At 53.6% G+C, this 27,438-nt stretch overlaps 2 protein-coding genes across 2 annotated transcripts; both read right to left on the bottom strand.

Moving 5' to 3' along the window:
• On the bottom strand, window positions 1–12,031 carry LOC144735632 (uncharacterized). Its single transcript, XM_078618077.1, has 6 exons — window positions 11,847–12,031; window positions 11,324–11,472; window positions 8,002–8,158; window positions 6,152–6,260; window positions 2,681–2,771; window positions 1–1,037 (listed from the first exon to the last, which is right to left on the bottom strand). Exons 1-6 carry the CDS (start codon window positions 12,007–12,009, stop codon window positions 750–752), a joined length of 957 nt encoding a protein of 318 aa, XP_078474203.1. The 5' UTR covers window positions 12,010–12,031; the 3' UTR covers window positions 1–749.
• On the bottom strand, window positions 12,009–27,438 carry LOC144735639 (uncharacterized). The gene is made up of 7 exons (XM_078618090.1): window positions 25,161–27,438; window positions 23,866–23,977; window positions 20,750–20,871; window positions 17,122–17,440; window positions 14,005–14,128; window positions 12,243–12,361; window positions 12,009–12,025 (listed from the first exon to the last, which is right to left on the bottom strand). Exons 2-7 carry the CDS (start codon window positions 23,969–23,971, stop codon window positions 12,009–12,011), a joined length of 807 nt encoding a protein of 268 aa, XP_078474216.1. The 5' UTR covers window positions 23,972–23,977; window positions 25,161–27,438.

Consider the following 27,438-nt stretch of genomic DNA (forward strand, 5'->3'; position numbering starts at 1 on the left):
CGCACACACACACACGCACACATGCGCACACATGCGCACACCCACGCACGCACACGCGCGCACACGCACGCACACACACGCACGCACACATGCGCACACCCACACACACGCAGTAGGGGGCAGCACTTGCCCACCTCTTTGCCCTGCCACCGAGGAATTGTCATCGCTCGTTGCGTGCCGCTCAAACCGAAACTTGAATTTGTCAACAACGAAAAGTTCGCAGCATCAGCGGGAATTTCGCGAATTTGCGTGCAAAAATGAAACTCGATGAGATCAGGGTGTTTTTGGGAAGTAATTGGTGACCAGGCTGAAACCAGAAAGTGCATTGAGGGGAGGAGATTGAGATGAGAGGGGAGAGGTAGGAGAGTGCGTGGAGGGGAGTGGAGTGAGATGAGAGGGGAGAGGTAGGAGAGTGCGTGGAGGGGAGTGGAGTGAGATGAGAGGGGAGTGGAGTGAGATGAGAGGGGAGAGGTAGGAGAGCGCGTGGAAGGGAGTAGAGTGAGATGAGAGGGGAGTGGAGTGAGATGAGAGGGGAGAGGTAGGAGAGTGCGTGGAAGGGAGTAGAGTGAGATGAAAGGGGAGAAGTAGGAGAGTTAAGAGTCCATGAAGGTCGTGATCGTGAATTTGCCCCGGGGCTTTGCTTTCGGGTGACCCCCCCCCCCCCCCCACGGTGTACGGAGGGAGTGGAGGCAGCAGTAGCAGCAGCAGTAGCAGCAGCAGGAGCAGCTGCAGGAGGATGGAGCGAGCCCTTATCCCGGTCGCCACGCCGAGGGTCCCGCGTTGGCCTGGGCCAGCGAGCAGTAGTCCGAGCCGACGGCGAGCGGCCCGGCACACGTGACCACCGTGACCGCCACCGCCGCCGCCGCCGCCACGACGACCACGGAGGCAGCGGACGGAGTAGGAGGAGGAGGTGGTGGTGGTGGTGGAGTCGTGGCGATGGAGGGGATGAGCGGTTGTCGGGCGGCCTCCGAGGAACGGCACTCGGAGATGATCTCCACGCTGGAGAAGATCTCCTCCGGCACGCGGCACGTGGGGGCCTGGCACGAGAGGCAGGACCGTGTCATCGCGTGGCCGGGAGATGTTGACTACCTCGCCCGGTGTGCAGGAGGTCGTGGGTTCGATCACAGCCATGAGGCCTGCTGTGTGGTTTTTAGAGTCTGCGTGTCTCCTTCTGTCCCTGTGGTCGCGTGGATGTTTCTCGCTTTGGGTCCTCCGGTTTTCCCCTCCACATGTATAATGTTACATCACCCGTTTGGAGTTTTTGGCTGCTGCTGCTGCTGCTGCTATAAATGCCATTTGTAATAACCAATGGGCCTTAGCTGAAAAATACTAAAAATACTACCTTCGTCTTAGAGTTTTAATCTAAAAATTTTTTTATGAGGATCCAGAGAAAAATCTACACGAACAGGAGAAGAGAGAGAGAGAGAGACACGCAAACTCCAAATATACAGCAGCAGCAAGCGTCAGGGTTGGGATTAAACCCACGACCTCCTGTACACCAGGTGAGGGAGTTAACATCTCCCCATCGCGGCGCCCCTAATAATAATATAACAGTGATAACGATAGACAGAGAGGACGACTCAGAGATAGAGGATGACTCAGAGAGAGAGAGGACGACTCAGAGAGAGATAACGACTAAGAGAGAGAGAGAGGACGACTCAGAGAAAGATAGAGATAGAGAGAGAGGACGACTCAGAGAGAGAGAGGACGACTCAGAGAGAGAGAGGACGACTCAGAGAGAGAGGACGACTCAGAGAGAGAGGACGACTCAGAGAGAGAGGACGACTCAGAGAGAGAGGACGACTCAGAGAGAGAGAGGACGACTCAGAGAGAGAGAGGACGATTCAGAGAGAAAGGACGACTCAGAGAGAGAGGACGACTCAGAGAGAGAGGACGACTCAGAGAGAGAGAGCGACTCAGAGAGAGAGAGGACGACTCAGAGAGAGAGAGGACGATTCAGAGAGAAAGGACGACTCAGAGAGAGAGGACGACTCAGAGAGAGAGAGCGACTCAGAGAGAGAGGACGACTCAGAGAGAGAGAGAGAGGACGACTCAGAGAGAGAGGACGACTCAGAGAGAGAGAGGATGACTCAGAGAGAGAGAGAGGACGACTCAGAGAGAGAGAGAGAGAGGACGACTCAGAGAGAGAGGACGACTCAGAGAGAGAGAGGACGACTCAGAGAGAGAGGACGACTCAGAGAGAGATAGAGAGAGAGAGAGAGAGGACGACTCAGAGAGAGAGGACGACTCAGAGAGAGAGAGAGGGCGACTCAGAGAGAGAGGACGACTCAGAGAGAGAGAGGACGACTCAAAGAGAGAGGACGACTCAGAGAGAGATAGAGAGAGAGAGAGAGGACGACTCAAAGAGAGAGAGGACGACTCAGAGAGAGAGAGGACGACTCAGAGAGAGAGGACGACTCAGAGAGAGATAGAGAGAGAGAGAGAGGACGACTCAGAGAGAGAGGACGACTCAGAGAGAGAGAGAGGGCGACTCAGAGAGAGAGGACGACTCAGAGAGAGAGAGGACGACTCAAAGAGAGAGGACGACTCAGAGAGAGATAGAGAGAGAGAGAGAGGACGACTCAGAGAGAGAGAGGACGACTCAGAGAGAGAGAGGACGACTCAGAGAGAGGACGACTCAGAGAGAGAGAGAGGGCGACTCTACCCATCGAGTCGTCACCTGTGCGAGCTGCTGCTCCTTGCCGACTTTGAGGTCGAGGAGGAGGTCGCTGGGCCCAGGGACTCGAGGCCAAACGTGGGCCTTGAGCATCCTGCGTGGGACGCGCACACAGACAAAGGTCCCCCGTGTAGCCTTCACAGACTGCTGGGGCAAGTGCTGCGAGTAGCGCCTGTGAAGGCCGGCACGGCGCACGAGGGGGGTGGGTGGCCAGCACCACTCCCCGGCCGCCTTTGTCTCCCTAGTGGCGATGTTTACTGCACACCGCACCAGGTACTCATTTGAGGCTGAGTCGACCTAGGCGAAGCACAGGGCCTGGTTCATGTTAACCGCCACTGAATGTGCTGCTGGCCATGAGCGGGGATCGAACTCGGCCCGTCGGGTTCGTAGCAGAGGTCGCAACCGGGTACCCGATACCCGTACCCTACCCGATACCCGTACCCTACCCGATACCCGTACCCTACCCGTACCCGGCTACCCGTACCCGACCGGGTACGGGTACCCGTTTGCGACCCTGGTGCGGCCGGGTACGGGTACGGGTAGGCCGTGAGTCACTGGTGAGTCACCGTTTGTCACTCATTTCCCAACGTCTTGTCTCTTCTCACAATTCAAGTTCCTAGAATCAACCCACCCGCGCCTGCAACATGGCTTCATCCCAGAGGTCGCAATCGGGTACCCGATACCCGTACCCTACCCGTACCCGGCCGGGTACGGGTAGGGTACGGGTACGGCCGGGTACGGGTACCCGTTTGCGACCCTGGTTCGGCCGGGTACAGGTACGGGTAAGGAATCAAAACCCGTTTGCGACTTCTGGTTCGTAGCGCAGCGCACTGACCACACAGGCACCGTACGCTTGGTAGCGTGCACCTAGCCTGGCACAGGCGCCGTGACGATGTCACCGCTGGTCACGTGCGTGTGGAGGAAGAGCCACACAGCGGAGTGCGGGCTAATCTCCATCTGTTCCACACTCCCTTCCCAAGCCTGTGGGTGGGCGAGTGGTGAGGATGTGTGTGGGTGGTGAGGAGTGTGTGTGGGTGGTGAGGAGGTGAGGCGACTGGTGAGGAGGTGTGTGGGTGGTGAGGAGTGTGTGTGGGTGGTGAGGTGTGTGGTGAGGTGGTGTGTGGGTGGTGAGGTGAGTGGTGAGGTGGTGTGTGGGTGGTGAGGGGTGGGTGGTGAGGTGGTGTGTGGGTGGTGAGGTGGGTGGTGAGGTGGTGTGTGGGTGGTGAGGGGTGGGTGGTGAGGTGGTGTGTGGGTGGTGAGGAGTGTGTGTGGGTGGTGTGTGGGTGGTGAGGAGTGTGTGTGGGTGGTGAGGTGTGTGGTGAGGTGGTGTGTGGGTGGTGAGGTGAGTGGTGAGGTGGTGTGTGGGTGGTGAGGGGTGGGTGGTGAGGTGGTGTGTGGGTGGTGAGGTGGGTGGTGAGGTGGTGTGTGGGTGGTGAGGTGTGGGTGGTGAGGTGAGTGGTGAGGAGGTGAGTGAGTGGTGAGGAGGTGAGTGGTGAGGAGTTGTGTGGGTGGTGAGTTGGGTGGTGAGGTGGTGTGTGGGTGGTGAGGTGTGGGTGGTGAGGTGAGTGGTGAGGAGGTGTGTGGGTAGTGAGGAGGTGAGTGGTGAGGAGTTGTGTGGGTGGTGAGTTGGGTGGTGAGGTGGTGTGTGGGTGGTGAGGTGGTGTGTGGGTGGTGAGGTGGGTGGTGAGGTGGTGTGTGGGTGGTGAGGTGGGTGGTGAGGTGGTGTGTGGGTGGTGAGGTGAGTGGTGAGGTGGTGTGTGGGTGGTGAGGTGAGTGGTGAGGTGGTGTGTGTGTGGTGAGGTGGTGTGTGGGTGGTGAGGTGTGTGGTGAGGTGGTGTGTGGGTGGTGAGGAGGTGAGTGGTGAGGTGGTGAGTGGGTGGTGAGGTGTGTGGTGAGGTGGTGTGTGGGTGGTGAGGTGAGTGGTGAGGTGGTGTGTGGGTGGTGAGGTGAGTGGTGAGGAGTTGTGTGGGTGGTGAGGTGGGTGGTGAGGTGGTGTGTGGGTGGTGAGGTGTGTGGTGAGGTGGTGTGTGGGTGGTGAGGAGGTGAGTGGTGAGGTGGTGAGTGGGTGGTGAGGGGTGGGTGGTGAGGTGGTGTGTGGGTGGTGAGGTGAGTGGCTGGTGAGGTGGGTGGTGAGGTGGTGTGTGTGTGGTGAGGTGAGTGGTGAGGAGTGTGTGTGGGTGGTGAGGTGAGTGGTGAGGTGGTGTGTGGGTGGTGAGGAGGTGGAGTGGTGAGGAGTTGTGTGGGTGGTGAGTTGGGTGGTGAGGTGGTGTGTGGGTGGTGAGGTGGTGTGTGGGTGGTGAGGTGGGTGGTGAGGTGGTGTGTGGGTGGTGAGGTGGGTGGTGAGGTGGTGTGTGGGTGGTGAGGTGAGTGGTGAGGTGGTGTGTGGGTGGTGAGGTGAGTGGTGAGGTGGTGTGTGTGTGGTGAGGTGGTGTGTGGGTGGTGAGGTGTGTGGTGAGGTGGTGTGTGGGTGGTGAGGAGGTGAGTGGTGAGGTGGTGAGTGGGTGGTGAGGTGTGTGGTGAGGTGGTGTGTGGGTGGTGAGGTGAGTGGTGAGGTGGTGTGTGGGTGGTGAGGTGAGTGGTGAGGAGTTGTGTGGGTGGTGAGGTGGGTGGTGAGGTGGTGTGTGGGTGGTGAGGTGTGTGGTGAGGTGGTGTGTGGGTGGTGAGGAGGTGAGTGGTGAGGTGGTGAGTGGGTGGTGAGGGTGGGTGGTGAGGTGGTGTGTGGGTGGTGAGGTGAGTGGCTGGTGAGGTGGGTGGTGAGGTGGTGTGTGTGTGGTGAGGTGAGTGGTGAGGAGTGTGTGTGGGTGGTGAGGTGAGTGGTGAGGTGGTGTGTGGGTGGTGAGGTGAGTGGCTGGTGAGGTGGGTGGTGAGGTGGTGTGTGTGTGGTGAGGTGAGGAGTGTGTGTGGGTGGTGAGGTGAGTGGTGAGGTGGTGTGTGGGTGGTGAGGTGTGTGGTGAGGTGGTGTGTGGGTGGTGAGGAGGTGAGTGGTGAGGTGGTGAGTGGGTGGTGAGGGGTGGGTGGTGAGGTGGTGTGTGGGTGGTGAGGTGAGTGGTGAGGTGGTGAGTGGGTGGTGAGGTGGTGTGTGGGTGGTGAGGTGAGTGGTGAGGTGGTGTGTGGGTGGTGAGGTGAGTGGTGAGGTGGTGTGTGGGTGGTGAGGTGAGTGGTGAGGTGGTGTGTGGGTGGTGAGGTGGGTGGTGAAGTGGTGTGTGGGTGGTGAGGTCAGTGGTGAGGAGGTGTGTGGGTGGTGAGGAGGTGAGTGGCTGGTGAGGAGTTGTGTGAGTGGTGAGGTGAGTGGTGAGGAGTTATGTGGGTGGTGAGGTGAGTGGTGAGGAGTTGAGTGGGTGGTGAGGAGTGTGAGTGGTGAGGAGTGTGTGTGGTGAGGTGAGTGGTGAGGAGTTGTGTGAGTGGTGAGGTGAGTGGTGAGGAGTTGTGTGAGTGGTGAGGAGGTGAGGTGAGTGGTGAGGAGTTGAGCTGTACCATCTGTACTTGACGGTGAGGCACAGGATGAGGAAGACGAGGATGACAGGAGCGACGAGCGCCATCGCGACCAGGAGCTCCTGCCCCTCTTCACCCTCGTGCAGCCGCGCTGTACACACACGCACAGACAAAGGTCCCCCGTGTAGCCTTGCCGGACTGCTGGGGCAAGTGTCCCATACTGGGGGCGTGCGCGCGACAAAGAGCTTCCTAGCACTTCGGATTTCTTTGCTGCTCCCGCATCAGAGGGCTGTAGGTCTCTCCGCCACCGGGCGCCAATGTGGCCGGGAGATGTTGACTACCTCGCCTGGTGTGCAGGAGGTCGTGGGTTCCATCCCGACCCTGACGCCTGCTGCTGTATATTTGGAGTCTGCGTGTCTCTCTCATCATCATCATCACGGTGGCTATGAGATGTTAACTACCTCGCCTGGTATGCAGGAGGTCGTGGGTTCGATCGCGACCCTGACGATGCCTGCTGCTGTATATTTGGAGTCTGCGTGTCTCTCTCATCATCATCATCACGGTGGCTAGGAGATGTTGACTACCTCGCCTGGTGTGCAGGAGGTCGTGGGTTCGATCCCGACCCTGACGCCTGCTGCTGTATTTTTTGAGTTTGCGTGTCTCTCTCTCATCGTCATCACGGTGGCTAGGAGATGTTAACTACCTCGCCTGGTGTACAGGACGTCGTGGGTTCGATCCCGACCCTGACGCCTGCTGCTGTATTTTTTGAGTTTGCGTGTCTCTCTCTCATCGTCATCACGGTGGCTAGGAGATGTTAACTACCTCGCCTGGTGTACAGGAGGTCGTGGGTTCTAACCCGATCCTGACGCCTGCTGCTGCTGTATATTTGGAGTTTGCGTGTCTCTCTCTCTCTCATCGTCATCACGGTGGCTAGGAGATGTTAACTACCTCGCCTGGTGTACAGGAGGTCGTGGGTTCTAACCCGATCCTGACGCCTGCTGCTGCTGTATATTTGGAGTTTGCGTGTCTCTCTCTCTCTCATCGTCATCACGGTGGCTTGGAGATGTTAACTACCTCGCCTGGTGTACAGGAGGTCATGGGTTCCATCCCGATCCTGACGCCTGCTGCTGTATATTTGAGTCTGCGTGTCTCTCATCATCATCATCACGGTGGCTATGAGATGTTGACTACCTCGCCTGGTGTACAGGAGGTCATGGGTTCCATCCCGATCCTGACGCCTGCTGCTGCTGTATATTTGAGTCTGCGTGTCTCTCATCATCATCATCACGGTGGCTATGAGATGTTGACTACCTCGCCTGGTGTACAGGAGGTCGTGGGTTCGATCCCGACTCTGACGCCTGCTGCTGTGTATTTGTAGTTTGTGTGTCTCTCTCCTTGGTGCAGGTGGATTTTTCTCCAGGCCCTTCGGCGTTTCCCTCCCACATTATTAGTCAACGTCACACCTCCAGACAATGTAGCTGCTATCACCATCACCACTCTCATCACCACTATCATCATCACCACTGTCATCACCACTATCATCACCACCACCACCATCACCACTATCATTAGCATCACCATTATCATTACCGCCACCACTATCATCATCACCACTATCATCACCATCACCACTCTCATCACCACTATCATTAGCATCACCATTATCATTACCACCACCACTATCATCACCACCATCATCATCACCACTATCATCACCATCACCACTCTCATCACCATCACCACTGTCATCAACATTATCATTACCACCACCACTATCATCATCACCACTATCATCAGCATCACCACCACCACCACCACCATCATCACCACTGTCATCAGCATTATCACCATCACCACCATCACCATCACACCACCACCACCACCACCGTCACCTGGGATCACGAGGTGCTGCCACTCGCTGCAGTGATCCCAGCACTTCTTGGTGTCCCCGATGACGTCCCAGCTGTCACACAGCCGGGCCTGCACCGCGATGTGGTGCACCTTCTCATTGTCCACGAACGCCATGGGCTCCTTCCTCTCGATACAAATCTGCAGGAGGATTAGATTTCGATTTAAAGCTTCTTTCGTGACTGCAGCGATTCATCTTCTTGGTTCTTTCGGTAAAGTCACGTAGAAGGGAAGTGATACAAGAATAAAAATAAAACATAATAAAATAATATAATAATATAATATAATAATATGATCATATAATATTATTATATTTCGATGTAAAGCTTTCGTGACTGCAGGGATTCATCTTCTTGGTTCGTTCGGTAAAGTCACGTAGAAGGGAAGTAATAAAATAATAAAAATAAAACAATAAAACAATTCTCACGACGTTTCGGCCACAACGTGAGTAGTACTAATCACATACCTGCATTTCCCATAAATATGCTAAATGCCTCTTGATATGCATATTCTTTTGTCAAGGCGCCCTTTCCCCCCTTCCAACCCAGCTTATATATATGCTCCAAGCACGTGTGCTGTTTCATTCATACGCTGTCGCCTCGACAGACCTGGTTTTCACCTGAGGACGGCTGCTTGCGTTGTGGCCGAAACGTCGTGAGAATTGTTTTATTATGTTTTATTTTTTATTATTTTATTACTTCCCTTCTACGTGACTTTACCGAAAGAACCAAGAAGATGAACTACAGGAGGATGATGACGAGGAGGAGGTTATGAGGTGAGCTTCATCTTCAACATTCATCCACACTTTTCGATTTAAAGCTTTCGTGACTGCAGGGATTCATCTTCTTGGTTCTTTCGGTAATGCATGGGCATAATATGACTTTGAAACCTCCCCCCCCCGCCCACCTCCTACGCATTTCCCATGAATATGCTAAATTCCTCTTGATATGCACATTCTTTTTGTTAAGGCGCTCTTCTTCCACCTCCAACCCAGCTTATATATGAGCTCCTAGCTTGGCAGTGTCTCATTTTTCACCTGAAGACGGCTGCTTGCGTTGTAGCCGAAACGTCGTGAGAATTATTTTATTTTATTATGTTTTATTTTTATTATTTCATTACTTCCCTTCTACGTGACTTTACCGAAAGAACCAAGAAGATTCATCCACACGTTGACCCTGGCCATTGAACGAGCGACCCAACGTTCCTACCAGCTCCTCCGCAGGAATGTGTTGTCCTAACCTACGTGACTTTACCGAAAGAACCAAGAAGATTCATCCACACGTTGACCCTGGCCATTGAACGAGCGACCCAACGTTCCTACCGGCTCCCTCCGCAGGAATGTGTTGTCCTAACCTACGTGACTTTACCGAAAGAACCAAATGGCATAAATGCGCGTCTCATCGGGCCGTTTTTGCCGGCATCAAACCTTTATCATGGCTCCAAAGAAACTCAAGTACATCGTGATGGAGCTGCTGTTAACCCCGAGCTATAAAAGCTCTGATACGCGTGGCATTATTCTTTGGTTCTTTCGGTAAAGTCACGTATAAAGATAAAATAATAAATTAAATAATTGCATACTACGACGTTTCGATTGCAACACAAGCAATCGTCATCAGGTATAAAAGAAATAGCAACACAAATCTAACCAGAAAACTATAGACAGACATCTTCTTGGTTCTTTCGGTACAGTCACGTAGAAGGGAAGTAATAAAATAATAAAAATAAAACATAATAATATTTTATTTTTATTTTATTATTTTATTTTATTTTATTATGTTTTATTTTTATTATTTTATTACTTCCCTTCTACGTGACTTTACCGAAATAACCAAGAAGATGAATCCCTGCAGTCACGAAAGCTTTAAATCGACATATAGACAGACATATAAGCAGACAGATATCACAAAGATACACAGAGAGAGAGAGAACACGTATCGGCACAAAGAGAGAGGGATCGTCTCTGTGACGAGGCCTTAAATATAGAGAGGGTGGGCGGGGGCGGAGAGAGGGAGGGGGCAGAGAAAAAATTAGCATGTCAATGAGTGGACAACGACGTGGTACGGTACGCAAGCTTGAAAATCAGGAGAAAGGCACACTAAAATTAAATAACCTCGCAAAATATCGAAATGTAATGTAATGCAACACAGAGAGTCGGTCAACACACAATTAACGCATAGCCCGGTCGATTACGTATTTCAAAGAACGCGTGGCATTGTCTGTGTACTGGCCGCATTTTGGCGTTCTCTGGTTCAACACCGGTGAGATTTGGCCACGCAAAAGGCCGTCTGTGGTGCAGGCCAATCAGTTTCAAAGACAAATGCATCGACTAGATCTCGTCAGAGCGTGCTCATTAGCACGTTCGTCGCAAGTACTGTGTGTGTGTGGTGAATGCAGACTTGATTTCTTCTCGCAAAGAGTTTGATATATGTGGCGTTGGGACGTCTTTACGCAACTCCGGTTTTATTGCCAGAAAGAGGTAAAGCCTATTCTTATTTTACTATTCTATAACGCCCCTGTTCATGATGATGCTGATGCTGATAATGGCTGTTGCTGATCATGCTGCCGATGCTGCCGATGATGATGGTCGTAATGATGACAGTGATGATGGTATTGGTGATGGGGAACAGCTACTGCTGATGATGCTGATAACGGCTGCTGCTAATGATGCTTGCCGATAGTGATGGTAGTAATGACAGTGATGATGACACTGCTGATGATGCTGCTGCTGATGATGATCTTGATAACGGCTGCTGAAGATGGTGCTAATGATGCTGATGATGGTGCTGATGATGATGCTGATGATGATGGTGGTGGTGCTGACGATGATGGTGGTGCTGACGATGATGTTGCTCATGATTATGGTGCTGATGATTATGATGCTGATGATGATGCTGCTGATGATGACGGTGCTGACGATGGTGATGCTGCTGATGGTGACGGTGCTGATGATGATGGTGCTGATGATGATGGTGCTGATGATGATGGTGGTGATGATGATGGTGCTGGTGGTGATGGTGGTGGTGCTGATGATGGTGGTGGTGCTGATGATGGTGGTGGTGCTGATGATGGTGGTGGTGCTGATGATGGTGGTGGTGCTGATGGTGGTGGTGCTGATGATGGTGGTGGTGCTGATGATGGTGGTGGTGCTGATGATGATGGTGCTGATGATGATGATGGTGCTGATGATGATGATGCTGATGATGGTGATGATGGTGATGATGGTGCTGACGACGATGGTGCTGCTGATGATGATGCTGCTGATGATGGTGACGGTGGTGGTGGTGCTGACGATGGCGTGGTCCTCACCGTGCCCACGCTGTCCGTCATGCACACGTTGTACACCAGTATGCTCGGTAGTCTCGAGATGGGCGTCAGGTCGGGAACTTCCCAACTCACCACCAAGTTCCCATGGCTGTCATTCTTCAGGGAGAGATTCCCAGGCCCCGGGGCTTGGACTGGGATACAAATGCGGACGGGAAAATCACATTAGGGGTGCCGCTGAGACCCCTATAGACGCACACAGAGTGAGCCGGGCTTGGTTGGAGTGAGGTGGTGGTCTCAGCCTGGTCGTCAGTGACTCACGCAGAGTCATTGAGGGTGGCTAGGAGATGTTGACTACCTCGCCTGGTGTGCAGGAGGTCGTGGGTTCGATCCTGACCCTGACGATGCCTGCTGCTGTATGTTTGGAGTCTGTGTCTCTCTCATCATCATCATCACGGTGGCTAGGAGATGTTGACTACCTCGCCTAGTGTACAGGAGGTCGTGGGGGGGGGGGGTGATGGGGATGTGGGGTTGGGGGGGTGAGAACATCGTCTGTGTGTGCCCGTACTCAGTCTTCTCGCCGGCAGCGTGCGGTAGACGGGTCGCACCCTCGCATCCAGACTGCTGATGAGCACCGAGATGCCGTGGCACAAGTCCACCGGATCGCCCACGGGGAACGAGGCCCGCAGGAGCTCCGAGCCGAGCCCCGAGGAGCCCGGGGTGGAGCCCATCACGACGGCGCCCTCCCTCACCTCCCTCACCTCGCCCTCCCTCGCCTCCCTCACCTCCCTCACCTCCCTCACCTCGCCCTCCCTCGCCTCCCTCACCTCGCCCTCCCTCGCCTCCCTCACCTCGCCCTCCCTCACCTCGCCCTCCCTCACCTCCCTCACCTCCCTCACCTCGCCCTCCCTCGCCTCTCTCACCTCCCTCACCTCCCTCGCCTCCCTCACCTCCCTCACCTCGCCCTCCCTCGCCTCCCTCACCTCGCCCTCCCTCGCCTCCCTCACCTCGCCCTCCCTCACCTCGCTCACCTCCCTCACCTCGACCTCCCTCACCTCGCTCCATTTGCTGCGCCCGGTGGGCCTGAGGCGGAGAGTGGAGTGAGGAAAGAGTGGGGAGTGAGTGAGGAGAGAGTGGGGAGTGAGTGAGTGAGGAGTGGGTGGGTGGGTGAGTGAGTGGGTGAGTGGGGAGAGAGTGGGGAGTAAGTGAGTGAGTGAGGAGTGGGGAGAGAGTGTAGTGAGTGAGTGAGTGGGGAGTGAGTGAGTGAGTGAGTGAGGAGTGAGGAGTGGGTGAGTGAGTGAGGAGTGAGGAGTGGGTGAGTGAGTGAGGAGTGAGGAGTGGGTGAGTGAGTGAGGAGTGGGTGAGTGAGTGAGTGAGTGGGGAGAGAGTGGAGTGAGTGAGTGGGGAGTGAGTGAGTGAGTGAGGAGTGAGTGAGTGAGGAGTGGGTGAGTGAGTGGGTGAGCGAGGAGTGAGTGAGGAGTGAGTGAGGAGTGGGTGAGGAGTGGGTGAGTGGGTGGGTGAGTGGGGAGTGAGTAAGGAGTGAGTGAGGAGTGAGTGAGTGGGTGAGTGAGTGAGGAGTGAGTGGGTGAGTGAGTGAGGAGTGAGTGAGTGGGTGAGTGAGGAGTGGGTGAGTGAGGAGTGGGTGAGGAGTGAGGAGTGGGTGAGTGGGTGAGTGAGTGAGTGGGGAGAGAGTGAGTGGGTGAGTTGGGGAGTGAGTGGGGAGTGAGGGAGTGAGTGAGTGAGGAGTGAGTGAGTGAGGAGTGAGTGAGTGGGGAGTGAGTGGGTGAGTTAGTGGGTGGGTGAGTGAGTGGGGAGTGAGTGAGTGAGTGGGGAGTGAGTGGGGAGTGAGGGAGTGAGTGAGTGAGTGAGGAGTGAGTGAGTGGGGAGTGAGTGAGTGGGGAGTGAGTGGGTGAGTTAGTGGGTGGGTGAGTGAGTGGGGAGTGAGTGAGTGGGGAGTGAGTGGGGAGAGAGTGAGTGAGTGAGTGGGTGGGTGAGTGGGTGGGTGAGTGGGGAGTGAGTGAGGAGTGAGTGAGGGGAGAGAAGGGATGGAGAGGGAGTGAGCGGTGGTGGAGGGAGTGGAGCGAGAGAGGGATAGGGGGCCGTCCATAAATGACGTCACGCACCTAGGGTTTGGGGGGGGGGTTGAGAAATGTGACGTCACATCAAAATGCGCAACTGTAACTAAATATGGAATTGTTATAACACTAATTGTTATAACAACACTTAATTAAATAGACTTTTTGATAAATGTTTTGTCCTACAACATCAGAATGCAGGGCCACATTAAATACACACTACAATGACAATATCTTCTTGGTTCTTTCGGTAAAGTCACGTAGAAGGGAAGTAATAAAATAATAAAAATAAAACATGATAAAATAAAATTATTATGTTTTATTTTTATTATTTTATTACTTCCCTTCTACGTGACTTTACCGAAAGAACCAAGAAGATGAATCCCTGCAGTCACGAAAGCTTTAAATCGAAATTTACAATGACAATAGTTTAAACCGATTTGAAGCATGCTTTACTTTCAAAATGGAAATATGTTTTTTGGGAAGGTGGGGGGGTGGACAGAGCTTTGTGACGTCATATTTGAGGGGGGGGGGGGGTCTGACTTTTTGTGACGCCGCGTGACAAGTGCGGGGGGGTGGGGGGTCAAAAATCGTCCAAAATCGCGTGACGTCATTTATGGCCGGCCCCAAGGGAGCGCGAGGCGTGCTGACCAGTATGTGAGGGAGTAGCGCACGCCAGGCGGGGCCTGCGGGCCAGGCCGCCACGTGCAGACCACGTGGTCCGAGTAGAAGGGTTGCACACAGAGCACGTCACGTGCCTCACTCCCACGGATGCCTGCACACAGCAGGGGACACGTGGTGGGGGCGGGGGGGGGCACAGGGTGAGGGGGCGGGGCACAGGGACACGTGGTGGGGGGCGGGGCACAGGGACACGTGGTGGGGGGGGCGGGGGGGCACAGGGACACGTGGTGAGGGGCGCAGGGGCACGTGGTGGGAGGGGCACATGGACACGTGGTGAGGGGCACGTCGTGAGGGGCACGTGGTGAGGGGCACGTGGTGAGGGACACGTGGTGAGGGGCACAGGGTCACGTGGTGGGAGACACATGGACACGTGGTGGGGGTGGGCAGGGGGCACGTGGTGAGGGGCGCATGAACACGTGGTGAGGGACGCATGGACACGTGGTGGGGGGGGCGGGGCACAGGGTCACGTGGTGGGGGGCGGGGCACAGTGACACGTGGTGAGGGGCACAGGGTCACGTGGTGAGGGGCACAGGGACACGTGGTGAGGGGCACAGGGACACGTGGTTCGGGGCGGGGGGGGCAGCACACCCCATCAAGTAACGCTGACGCCACCACACACGCAGAAGTGCCAGGCTAGGTTCACTTTGAGGGTGAAGTGAGGAGCTGAGGGGGTGCAGTGATTGATGACGTTCAATGCCTAGGCAGGTTCTTCGTTTTTTTTTGTGTCGGCGCTGATGGCAAGACCCCCACATCTCAGTGGCACGCTCCAGGTTCACCAGCAGAGCCTCCAACTCCTTCTCCGAGCGAGCAGCAATCACCAGATCACCGGCGTTCGTAACGCGGTTCACAAATCGGGAGCCATCCCTCGACCCCATCCAGACATCGATCAGCCTACGGCAGTGTCTGTGCAGTGTCCTTCACTGAGGCACGCACTTGACTTTGAAGCAACAGGTTAATCACAGAGCCACCCCCCCAAACAGGGCCAACTACGTAAACGTGCACACGTTAACCGAGAGCTTGAATCTAAATCGTCTTGTGGTTGTGATTGTTTGACTTGCATCACACTGGGATTTTTGCACACGGCGTTGTAAGGCGGTGTTGTTGTTTTTAAACCCTTTATATTAAGTTCGCTTGCTTGCTTGCGTGCTTGCGTGCTTGCTTGCTTACGACCGTGCAAATCTTTCGGTCGTTTTTAAACCCACTTCCCGTGATCCAATCGAGCTGGCATTTTCCACACAGACTCGTGCGTCACAATACATTTTTTCGAAAAATTTTACACTGTTTAGGGATTTTTTTTTTAAAATATTTAATTACCAATTGCTTAATGCTGGCAGACAATCATCTGACCCATAGGTGGCAGCCATCTCAAGCCAGAGGACGAGAGGACTCTAGCCGCCCGTTTCAAAGACCAATGTGGGCTGGGTTGTGGCCCATTGAACACGCATATAAAGGATGAATAGTGAAAAAGTTAGTTTTTACGGGTTAATTTTTTTTTGTGCTCTGGAAGATTTTGCTGGTCTATCCCAAGAAGTTTCTGTTTGTGCGTCGTCGCTTTAAGATGTTCACATTTTGTTTGATGCGGTTGCCCCCTACTCAAGAGCCACATGGCTCACAAGGCTACACCTGATAATTGGTTTTTTACCCTTCTATCTGGCAACAAAACTGACACCTTTTATTACAAGGAGTCATGTTTGCATAGACCACAATACCTGCAGTCATACTGCAAACAAAAAAACATAACTCTGATAATGGACAGTGCATACATTATCAGAGTTATGTTTTTAATAAAAGTAATAATAGAAATAAAATAATAAAAAATCACCTCACAGCTACATTTACTGTATCAAGTGATTCATATTCGTAGGTTTTTTCGGTAAAGTCACGTAGGTAAAACATTAAAATTAATAAAAGTAAAATAAAATAAAAATCACGACGTTTCGGAGGCAACACAAGCTTCCGTCTACGTGACTTTACCGAAAAAACCTAAGAATATGAATCCTTGCAGTCACGAAAGCCTCAAATCTAGAATGTATCAAGTGAGGCACAGATTCCACGATACAAGCTCTTAAATACAAGTTAAGGGGGAGGAGGGGGGGAGGGGCTTATCTGAATGTGGTAGCTAATGAATGGAACGTATTGGGAGGGGGGGGGCGGGGCTAAAAGAGAATAAAATGTGCACGTGGACCTGTTTGTGCACAAGCACCTGTTGGTGGACATGCTAGAAGAGAACGAAAATGTCCATGTTGTTGTTGTTACCCAGCGTTGGCTGACAATCAAATACAAACAAGTAAACCCGTAAAAACAACGTTTTTCACTATAAATCCTTTATATGCGTGGCATCGGGGCGGCTAGAGTCCTCTCGTCCTCTGGCTTGAGATGGCTGCCACCTATGGGTCAGATGATTGCATTGCACCATTAAGCAATTGGTACTAAAATATTTAAAAAAAAATCCCTAAAAAGTGTAAAATTTTGGAAAAATGTTTTCACGAAAATGCATTGTCACGCACAACGAGTCTGTGTGCAAAATGTCAGCTCGATTGGATCACGGGAAGTGGGTTAAAAAACGACCGAAAGATTTGCACGGTCGTAAGCAAGCAAGCGAACTTAATATAAAGGATTTAAAAAGGAGAATGCTGTTATACCCCCCCCCCCCACTGCCGAGCCTCGTACGCACATTCGAGGCCGAGTCTACCTCGGGGAGTCCCAGGAAAGCGGTTTCAGATCGGTGTCCCGCAAACGGTTTTTGATTCCTTACCCGTTCCCGTACCCGGCCGCACCAGGGTCGCAAATGGCTACCCGTACCCGGCCGGGTACGGGTACCCGTTCCCTACCCGTACCCTACCCGAAATGAGTGACAAACGGTGACTCACCAGTGACTCACGGCCTACCCGTACCCGTACCCGGCCGGGTACGGGTAGCCGGGTATCGGGTAGGATACGGGTATCGGGTACCCGGTTGCGACCTCTGGCGAGCGGGCAATCCAACTCGGGTCGCCGTGCAAAGGGGATGGTGGGGGGCTGGTGGGGGGGGGGGGTACGGGGGGTGGGTGGTGGAGGGGGTCAGAGTCGTTACGTGAAAGGGTCTCACCTGGTGGTTCCCACGTGATCAGCTCGCACCTGGGGTCTCCCTCGGGGGTCAATGCCCCCTCATCTTCGCTCCCCTCGTCGCCGTCGTCGTCGTCGCTGGAGTGGCACATGGAGGGTCTCTGTGCGTCGCATCCCTGGCCGCACTCGGAACTCAGATCCGCTCCTCCTGCCTCCCCCTCCTCCTCCCTCCCCTCCTCCTCCTCACCATCACCGTCACCGTCATCATCATCATCAGCACGTCTGTTGAGGCAGACAGCGGCCGTGATTCTTCGATCGGGCTGGAACGGGAGGAGCGCTTGACCGCAGCAGGAGGTGTATTCCTGGCGGGCGGGGTGGACAACGGGTGGACAACGGGTGGACAATGAGTGGTCAATAGGTGGACAATGTGTGGTCAATAGGTGGACAATGTGTGGTCAATAGGTGGACAATGGGTGGACAACGGGTGGACAATGTGTTGTCAATAGGTGGACAATGTGTGGTCAATAGGTGGACAATGTGTGGTCAATAGGTGGACAATGAGTGGTCAATAGGTGGACAATGTGTGGTCAATAGGTGGACAATGGGTGGACAACGGGTGGACAATGGGACGTAACCAGAGTCGTGGTGAGATGTGCGTCAACCACCACCACCACACAATGACAAGCTCTCTAATTGGCCGATGGAATCTGAATAATATAAATAGAGGACTGCAGATCTTGCACCTTGTCGGTAGCATTGGTTCCTCACTGCCACGTGGCTGCTGCTGCCTTCGTCTGTGACTCCACCTCCTGGTGCCTCTGAGTCGTTCTCTCTCTCTCTCTGAGTCGTCCTCTCTCTCTCTGAGTCGTCCCCCCTCTCTCTCTGAGTCGTCCTCTCTATGAGTCGTCCTTTCTCTCTGAGTCGTCCTCTCTCTCTCTCTCTCTCTCTGAGTCGTCCTCTCTCTCTGAGTCGTCCTCTCTATGAGTCGTCCTCTCACTCTGAGTCGTCCTCTCTCTCTCTCTCTGAGTCGTCCTCTCTCTCTGAGTCGTCCTCTCTCTCTGAGTCGTCCTCTCTCTCTCTGAGTCGTCCCCCCCTCTCTCTCTGAGTCGTCCCCCCTCTCTCTCTGAGTCGTCCTCTCTATGCGTCGTCCTTTCTCTCTGAGTCGTCCTCTCTCTCTCTCTCTCTGAGTCGTCCTCTCACTCTGAGTCGTCCCCCCCTCTCTCTCTCTCTCTCTGAGTCGTCCTCTCTCTCTCTGAGTCGTCCTCTCACTCTGAGTCGTCCCCCCTCTCTCTCTCTCTGAGTCGTCCTCTCTCTCTGAGTCGCTCTCTCTCTCTTTGAGTCATCCTCTCTCTCTCTGAGTCGTCCTCTCTCTCTCTGAGTCGCTCTCTCTCTCTCTGAGTCATCCTCTCTCTCTGAGTCGTCCTCTCTCTCTCTGAGTCGTCCCCTCTCTCTCTGAGTCGCTCTCTCTCTCTGAGTCGTCCTCTCTCTCTGAGTCGTCCTCTCTCTCTCTGAGTCGTCCTCTCTCTCTCTGAGTCATCCTCTCTCTCTGAGTCGTCCTCTCTCTCTCTGAGTCGCTCTCTCTCTCTCTGTCGTCCTCTCTCTCTCTCTGTCGTCCTCTCTCTCTCTGAGTCGTCCTCTCACTCTGAGTCGCTCTCTCTCTGAGTCGTCCTCTCTCTCTGAGTCGTCCTCTCTCTCTGTCTCTCTCTCTGAGTCGTCCTCTCTCTCTCTGAGTCGTCCTCTCTCTCTCTGAGTCGTTCCCTCTCACTCTCTGAGTCGTCCTCTCACTCTCTGAGTCGCTCTCTCTCTCTCTGAGTCGTCCTCTCTCTCCGAGTCGTCCTCTCTCTCTCTGAGTCGTCCTCTCTCTCTGAGTCGTCCTCTCTCTCTCTCTCTGAGTCGTCCTCTCTCTCTCTCTCTCTCTGAGTCATCCTCTCTCTCTGAGTCGTCCTCTCTCTCTCTCTCTCTCTCTCTCTGAGTCGTCCTCTCTCTCTGAGTCGTCCTCTCTCTCTCTCTCTCTCTCTCTCCGAGTCGTCCTCTCTCTCTCTCTCTCTCTGAGTCATCCTCTCTCTCTGAGTCGTCCTCTCTCTCTCCGAGTCGTCCTCTCTCTCTCTCTCTTTTTCTCTGAGTCGTCCTCTCTCTCTGAGTCGTCCTCTCTCTCTCTCTCTGAGTCGTCCTCTCTCTCTGAGTCGTCCTCTCTCTCTGAGTCATCCTCTCTCTCTGAGTCGCTCTCTCTCTCTCTGAGTCGTCCTCTCTCTCTGAGTCGTCCTTTCTCTCTGAGTCATCCTCTCTCTCTTTGAGTCGTCCTCTTTCTCTCTGAGTCGTCCTCTCTCTCTCTCTCTGAGTCGTCCTCTCTCTCTCTCTGAGTCGTCCTCTCTCTCTGAGTCGTCCTCTCTCTCTCTTTCTCTCTGAGTCGTCCTCTCTCTCTCTCTCTGAGTCGTCCTCTTTCTCTCTGAGTCGTCCTCTCTCTCTCTCTCTGAGTCGTCCTCTCTCTCTCTCTGAGTCGTCCTCTCTCTCTGAGTCGTCCTCTCTCTCTCTTTCTCTCTGAGTCGTCCTCTCTCTCTCTCTCTGAGTCGTCATCTTTCTCTCTGAGTCGTCCTCTCTCTCTCTCTCTCTGAGTCGTCCTCTCTCTCTCTGAGTCGTCCTCTCTCTCTGAGTCGTCCTCTCTCTCTCTTTCTCTCTGAGTCGTCCTCTCACTCTCTGAGTCGCTCTCTCTCTCTGAGTCATCCTCTCTCTCTGAGTCGTCCTCTCTCTCTCTCTCTGAGTCGTCCTCTCTCTCTCTCTGAGTCGTCCTCTCTCTCTGAGTCGTCCTCTCTCTCTCTTTCTCTCTGAGTCGTCCTCTCTCTCTCTCTCTGAGTCGTCATCTTTCTCTCTGAGTCGTCCTCTCTCTCTCTCTGAGTCGTCCTCTCTCTCTCTGAGTCGTCCTCTCTCTCTGAGTCGTCCTCTCTCTCTCTTTCTCTCTGAGTCGTCCTCTCACTCTCTGAGTCGCTCTCTCTCTCTGAGTCATCCTCTCTCTCTGAGTCGTTCCCTCTCACTCTCTGAGTCGTCCTCTCTCTCTCCGAGTCGTCCTCTCTCTCTCTCTCTCTCTCTCTCTGAGTCGTTCCCTCTCACTCTCTGAGTCGTCCTCTCTCTCTCCGAGTCGTCCTCTCTCTCTCTCTTTCTCTCTGAGTCGTCCTCTCTCTCTGAGTCATCCTCTCTCTCTCTGTCCCAATCGTCCTCTCTCTCTCTCTGAGTCGTCCTCTCTCCGAGTCGTCCTCTCTCTCTGAGTCGTCCTCTCTCTCTGAGTCGTCCTCTCTCTCTGAATCGTCCTCTCTCTCTCTCTGAGTCGTCCTCTCTCTGAGTCGTCCTCTCTCTCTGCCTGAGTCGTCCCCTCTGTCTCTGCCTCTCTCTCTCCGTGAGCGAACGACTCCTGTGCCGTCGCCATAATGACTCCACTGAAATCAGTGCAATCATCATCGGCTCAGCACTGCGCCATAGACAACACAAAGACAAATGTCCCCCGTGTAGCCCACGTATGCTACTGGGGCAAGTGCAGCTAAACGAGGAGCACCTACGGAGGCTGGTGTGGGCACGGCCAAGCCACGGCCGCCTTTGTCTCCCCAGTGCCGATGTTTGGTATACCAAACAAACCAGGGGCACTGTACTCATTTGAGGCTGAGTCCACCTAGAGCACTCACGTTCCACTCGCCGCGTTGTCCGTTGCGAGCGTAGATGCTGTAGTTGGCTTTGGGCGCCTGAGGATGCCATCGCAACATCACCGTGTCGTGATTCTCGCTGTGTTCCAGACTCAGGTTCGCGCCTACGGAGACAACACCATCATCACCATCACCATCACCAACATCATCACCAACATCATCACCAACATCACCGTGTCGTGGTTCTCGCTGTGTTCCAGACTCAGGTTCGCGCCTACGGAGACAACACCATCATCGCCGACATCATCACCATCATCATCATCACCACCAACATCACCATCAACATCATCATCACCCCCAACATCATCACCAACATCATCATCACCCCCAACATCATCACCAACATCAACATCATCATCACCGACATCATCATCAACATCACCATGAACATCATCATCACCGACATCATCATCACCGACATCATCATCATCATCAACATCACCCCAACATCATCACCAACATTTTCATCAACATCACCATCATCGACATCACCATCCCCCCCAACATCATCACCAACATCATCATCACCATCATCATCACCATCATCACCATCAACATCATCACCAACACCATCATCACCACCACCATCATCATCATTACCGACATCATCATCACCGACATCATCATCACCGACATCATCATCATCAAAAACATCACCATCACCCCCAACATTATCACCAACATCACCATCAACATCATCATCACCGACATCATCATCACCGACATCATCATCACCGACATCATCATCACCGACATCATCATCATCAACATTACCATCACCCCCAACATCATCACCGACATCATCATCACCGACATCATCATCATCAACATCACCATCACCCCCAACATTATCACCAACATCACCATCAACATCATCATCACCGACATCATCATCACCGACATCATCATCATCAACATTACCATTACCCCCAACATCATCACCAACATCAACATCATCATCACCGACATCAACATCACCATCACCCCCAACATCATCACCAACATCACCATCATCATCACCGACATCATCATCACCGACATCATCATCATCATCAACATCACCATCACCCCCAACATCATCACCAACATCATCATCACCGACATCATCATCACCGACATCACCATCATCATCATCACCATCATCATCATGACCAACATCACCCTCATCATCAACATCGCCAACATCGCCAACAGCACGACCATCTCAACATCAACACCACATCCTCGACATCACCGCCATCTGAACATCATCACCATCTCATAATCGTCACCATCTCAATGCCATCTTAACAACATTCTTGCGACCAGAATCAACATCACTACCATCTCAACAACATCACCAAAATCATCATCTCAACATCATCATCACCAATTCACTCACTCCCCCTCCCTCCCTCCCCCTCCCTCCCCCTCTCTGTGTTGTGAAATGTAATCAGGTGGTTGTGTGTCTGTGCGTCTGTGTGACTGTGTGACTGTGTGTCTGTGTGTCTGTGTGTCTGTGCGTCTGTGCGTTTGTGTGTCTGTGCGTCTGTGTGACTGTGTGTCTGTGTGTCTGTGCGTCTGTGCGTCTGTGCGTCTGTACGTTTGTGTGTCTGTGCGTCTGTGTGACTGTGTGTCTGTGTGTCTGTGCGTTTGTGTGTCTGTGTGTCTGTGCGTCTGTGCGTCTGTGTGTTTTTAGTGCGTGGGGAGCGGTGGTGCCGCGGTTAGCACGCCGCGCTACGAACCCGGCGGCCCGAGTTCGATTCCAGCTCATGGCAAACACCATCCGCAACAGTCTGTTAAGGCTACACGGGGGACCTTTGTAATCCTATCTTGCGTGTATGTGCATGTGTATGTACGTGTGTATGTACAGTAGTTGAGACAAGAGATGAAGTGATGTGGTGCAGGAGGATGTGGAGCTGAGTGGACTTGCCGCTGACCGGTACCAGCGGTGTCAACAGGCCTTCCAACAACGAGCGGAGGAGCGACGCTCACAACAACGAGAGGAACGCCGGGCGGCTAAAACGCAGAAAAGTTGGCACAGTGGGGAGCATAGGCGGTGCATCTGCCAGCCATCTCAGTCCTCCTGCACCTAGCCTGGCACAGCAGTCAACCCACGGCACCTGGGTCTGTCCCGTGACTTCCTGCACCTAGCCTGGCACAGCAGTCAACCGATGGCACCTGGGTCTGTCCCATGACCTCCTGCACCTAGCCTGGCACAGCAGTCAACCCATGGCACATGGGTCTGTCCCGTTGCCTCCTGCACCTAGCCTGGCACAGCAGTCAACCCATGGCACCTGGGTCTGTCCCGTGGCCTCCTGCACCTAGCCTGGCACAGCAGTCAACCCATGGCACCTGGGTCTGTCCCATGACCTCCTGCACCTAGCCTGGCACAGCAGTCAACCCATGGCACCTGGGTCTGTCCCGTGGCCTCCTGCACCTAGCCTGGCACAGCAGTCAACCCATGGCACCTGGGTCTGTCCCGTGGCCTCCTGCACCTAGCCTGGCACAGCAGTCAACCCATGGCACCTGGGTCTGTCCCATGACCTCCTGCACCTAGCCTGGCACAGCAGTCAACCCATGGCACCTGGGTCTGTCCCGTGGCCTCCTGCACCTAGCCTGGCACAGCAGTCAACCCATGGCACCTGGGTCTGTCCCGTGGCCTCCTGCACCTAGCCTGGCACAGCAGTCAACCCATGGCACCTGGGTCTGTCCCGTGGCCTCCTGCACCTAGCCTGGCACAACAGTCAATCCATGGCACCTGGGTCTGTCCCGTGACCTCGTGCACCTAGCCTAGCACAGCAGTCAACCGATGGCACCTGGGTCTGTCCCGTGACCTCCTGCACCTAGCCTGGCACAACAGTCAATCCATGGCACCTGGGTCTGTCCCGTGACCTCCTCCTCACGTGAGGGCCTCAAGGTGCACCTAGCCTGGTACAAGCGCCGTGGCGACGTCACTGCCACTTAGTGGTGATTCGTGGCTATTTTTGTATGTTTGCATCTTGATGCCGTCGTGTTTCCGCGTCGATGTATGCGTGTGTGCTGGCTAACAGCACTTGCCCCAACAGTCTGTTAAAGGCTCATACGGTGGTAGCTTTGTCATTGTGTGAAGCCCTTACCCTGTTGCAAACTTGTTCCTGCAACCGACGCGGTCAGTGCAGAAGACACCTCTCCAATCGTCAACATCATCGCGATCATCGCCGTCGCGATCATCATCATCATCATGTCCTCCTGCACACCACAAACCCACAGCGGCCTTAGCAAACACCCATCAAGGTGCCGGACGGGCACACGAGGCAGTACCGTGGACAGCACCACGCCCGGCCGCCTTTGTATCCCCAGTGGCGATGTTTACGACGCACCGCAGCAGGTACTCATTTGAGGCTGAGTCGACCTAGGGGGATTGGCAGTGGCCGTGAGCGGGAATCGAAACCGGGGCCGCCGGGTTCGTAGCGCGGCGCGCTAACCGCGGCACCACCGCTCACCACGCACTTAAAACACAGACACACAGACGCACAGACACACAGGCACACAACCACACAGACACAGAGTCACACAACCACACAGACACAGACACACAGTCACACAGACACCTGAGGGGGCAGGGAGGAAGCGCGTCTTGTGATCTGGTGAATACGGTTATTCCCCTACCCAAACAAATACAAAGATCCCCCGTGTAGCCTGTAATAGACTGTTGGGGCAAGTGCTTTAAGCGAGCAGCACCTATGAAGGTCGGAAAGGCACACAAGGGGGCGGGTGGCCAGCACCACGCCCGGCCGCCTTTGTCTCCCCAGCGGCGATGTTTACTAAACACCGCACCAGGTACTCATTTGAGGCTGAGTCGACCTAGGGGGATTGGCAGTGGCCGTGAGCGGGAATCGAACCCGGGTCGCCAGGTTCGTAGCGCAGCGTGTTAACCACCACTACCGCCACCACCACCACCACCAACCACCGCCACCAACCACCACCACCAACCACCACCACCACCACCAACCACCACCACCACCAACCACCGCCACCACCACCGCTACCACCACCACCAACCACCACCACCACCGCCACCACCACCACCACCTCCACCACCACCACCAACCACCACCACCGCCACCACTGCCAACACCACCAACCACCGCCACCACCACCGCCACCACCACCACCTCCACCACCACCACCACCAACCACCACCACCGCCACCACTGCCAACACCACCAACCACCGCCACCACCACCGCCACCACCACCGCCAGCACCACCGCCAGCACCACCGCCAGCACCACCAGCCAGCACCACCAACCACCACCACCACCGTCACCACCACCACCACCGCCGCCACCACCACCACCGTCACCACCACCGCCACCACCACCAACCACCAACCACCACCACCGCCGCCACCACCACCACCAACCACTCACCTTGAGTCCGCGTTATCGCGTGGCCACGGGTGGGAGGGCGAGACGTGGAGTCCAACCCAGGATCTCTCCCTTCAAGGCCCGAGAGCTGCCCTCTCTCGCTGTGGTCGCTGTGAGAAGACGCAAATCAGCCCGCGGTCACTCCCCTGCGTCCGAGCGCCCCAAAGTGAATCGTCAATGTGGGTGGTGCTAGGAGCGGTGGCGCAGCGGTTAGCGCACTGCGAGCCGAGGCCCCAGGAGACCCCCAATTCACGGCCAAGGTCAGTGGCGAGTGGTGATACTTTAATGGGCTCACACCCGCCGCCTCCCCGGAGAGAGACTCATAGAGATGCATAGAGACCCGTAGAGACATAGAGATACATAGAGATGTATAGAGATACACAGAGACACATAGAGACACATAGAGACACATAGAGACACAGAGACCCATAGAGATTCAGAGAGACTTATAGAGATACACAGAGAGCCATAGAGACCCATAGAAATTCATAGAGACTCATAGAGATGCATAGAGACCCGTAGAGACATAGAGATACATAGAGATGTATAGAGATACACAGAGACCCATAGAGACACATAGAGACACATAGAGACACAGACACCCATAGAGACACAGAGACCCATAGAGACTCAGAGAGACTTATAGAGACACACAGAGACCCATAGAGACCCATATAAATTAATAGAGACTCATAGAGATGCATAGAGACCCGTAGAGACATAGAGATACATAGAGATGTATAGAGATACACAGAGACCCAGAGACACATAGAGACACATAGAGACACAGACACCCATAGAGACACAGAGACCCATAGAAATTCATAGAGACTCATAGAGATGCATAGAGACCCGTAGAGACATAGAGATACATAGAGATGTATAGAGATACACAGAGACCCATAGAGACACATAGAGACACAGACACCCATAGAAACACAGAGACCCATAGAGATTCAGAGAGACTTATAGCGATACACAGAGACCCATAGAGACCCATATAAATTCATAGAGACTCATAGAGATGCATAGAGACCCGTAGAGACATAGAGATACATAGAGATGTATAGAGATACACAGAGACCCAGAGACACATTGAGACACATAGAGACACAGACACCCATAGAGACACAGAGACCCATAGAGATTCAGAGAGACTTATAGAGATACACAGAGACCCATAGAGACTCATAGAAATTCATAGAGACTCATAGAGATGCATAGAGACCCGTAGAGACATAGAGATACATAGAGATGTATAGAGATACACAGAAACCCATAGAGACACATAGAGACACATAGAGACACAGACACCCATAGAGACACAGAGACCCATAGAAATTCAGAGACTCATAGAGATGCATAGAGACCCGTAGAGACATAGAGATACATAGAGATGTATAGAGATACACAGAGACCCATAGAGACACATAGAGACACATAGAGACACAGACACCCATAGAGACACAGAGACTCATAGAGATTCAGAGAGACTTATAGAGATACACAGAGACCCATAGAGACCCATAGAAATTCATAGAGACTCATAGAGATGCATAGAGACCCGTAGAGACATAGAGATGCATAGAGATGTATAGAGATACACAGAGACCCATAGAGACCCATAGAGACCCATAGAGACACAGAGACCCATAGAGACACAGACACAGAGACCCATAGAGACACAGAGACCCAGAGACACATAGGGATTCATAGAGATTTATAGAGATACACAGAGACCCGTAGAGACCCATAGAGACCCATAGAGACACAAAGACCCATAGAGACACAGACACAGAGACCCATAGAGACCCATAGAGACACAGAGACCCATAGAGACACAGAGACCCATAGAGACACAGAGACCCATAGAGACACAGACACAGAGACCCATAGAGATTCAGAAAGACTTATAGAGTTACACAGAGACCCATAGAGACCCATAGAGACCCATAGAGACACAGAAACCCATAGAGATTCAGAGAGACTTATAGAGTTACACAGATACCCATAGAGACACAGAGACCCATAGAGACCCAGAGAGACACAGAGACCCATAGAGACACAGAGACCCATAGAGACACAGACACAGAGACCCATAGAGATTCAGAGAGACTTATAGAGATACACAGAGACCCATAGAGACCCATAGAAATTCATAGAGACTCATAGAGATGCATAGAGACCCGTAGAGACATAGAGATACATAGAGATGTATAGAGATACACAGAGACCCATAGAGACCCATAGAGACCCATAGAGACACAGAGACCCATAGAGA

Source organism: Lampetra planeri, chromosome 56 (genome assembly GCF_965212315.1).
Source record: "Lampetra planeri chromosome 56, kcLamPlan1.2.h2, whole genome shotgun sequence".
Taxonomy (NCBI): Eukaryota; Metazoa; Chordata; class Hyperoartia; order Petromyzontiformes; family Petromyzontidae; genus Lampetra; species Lampetra planeri.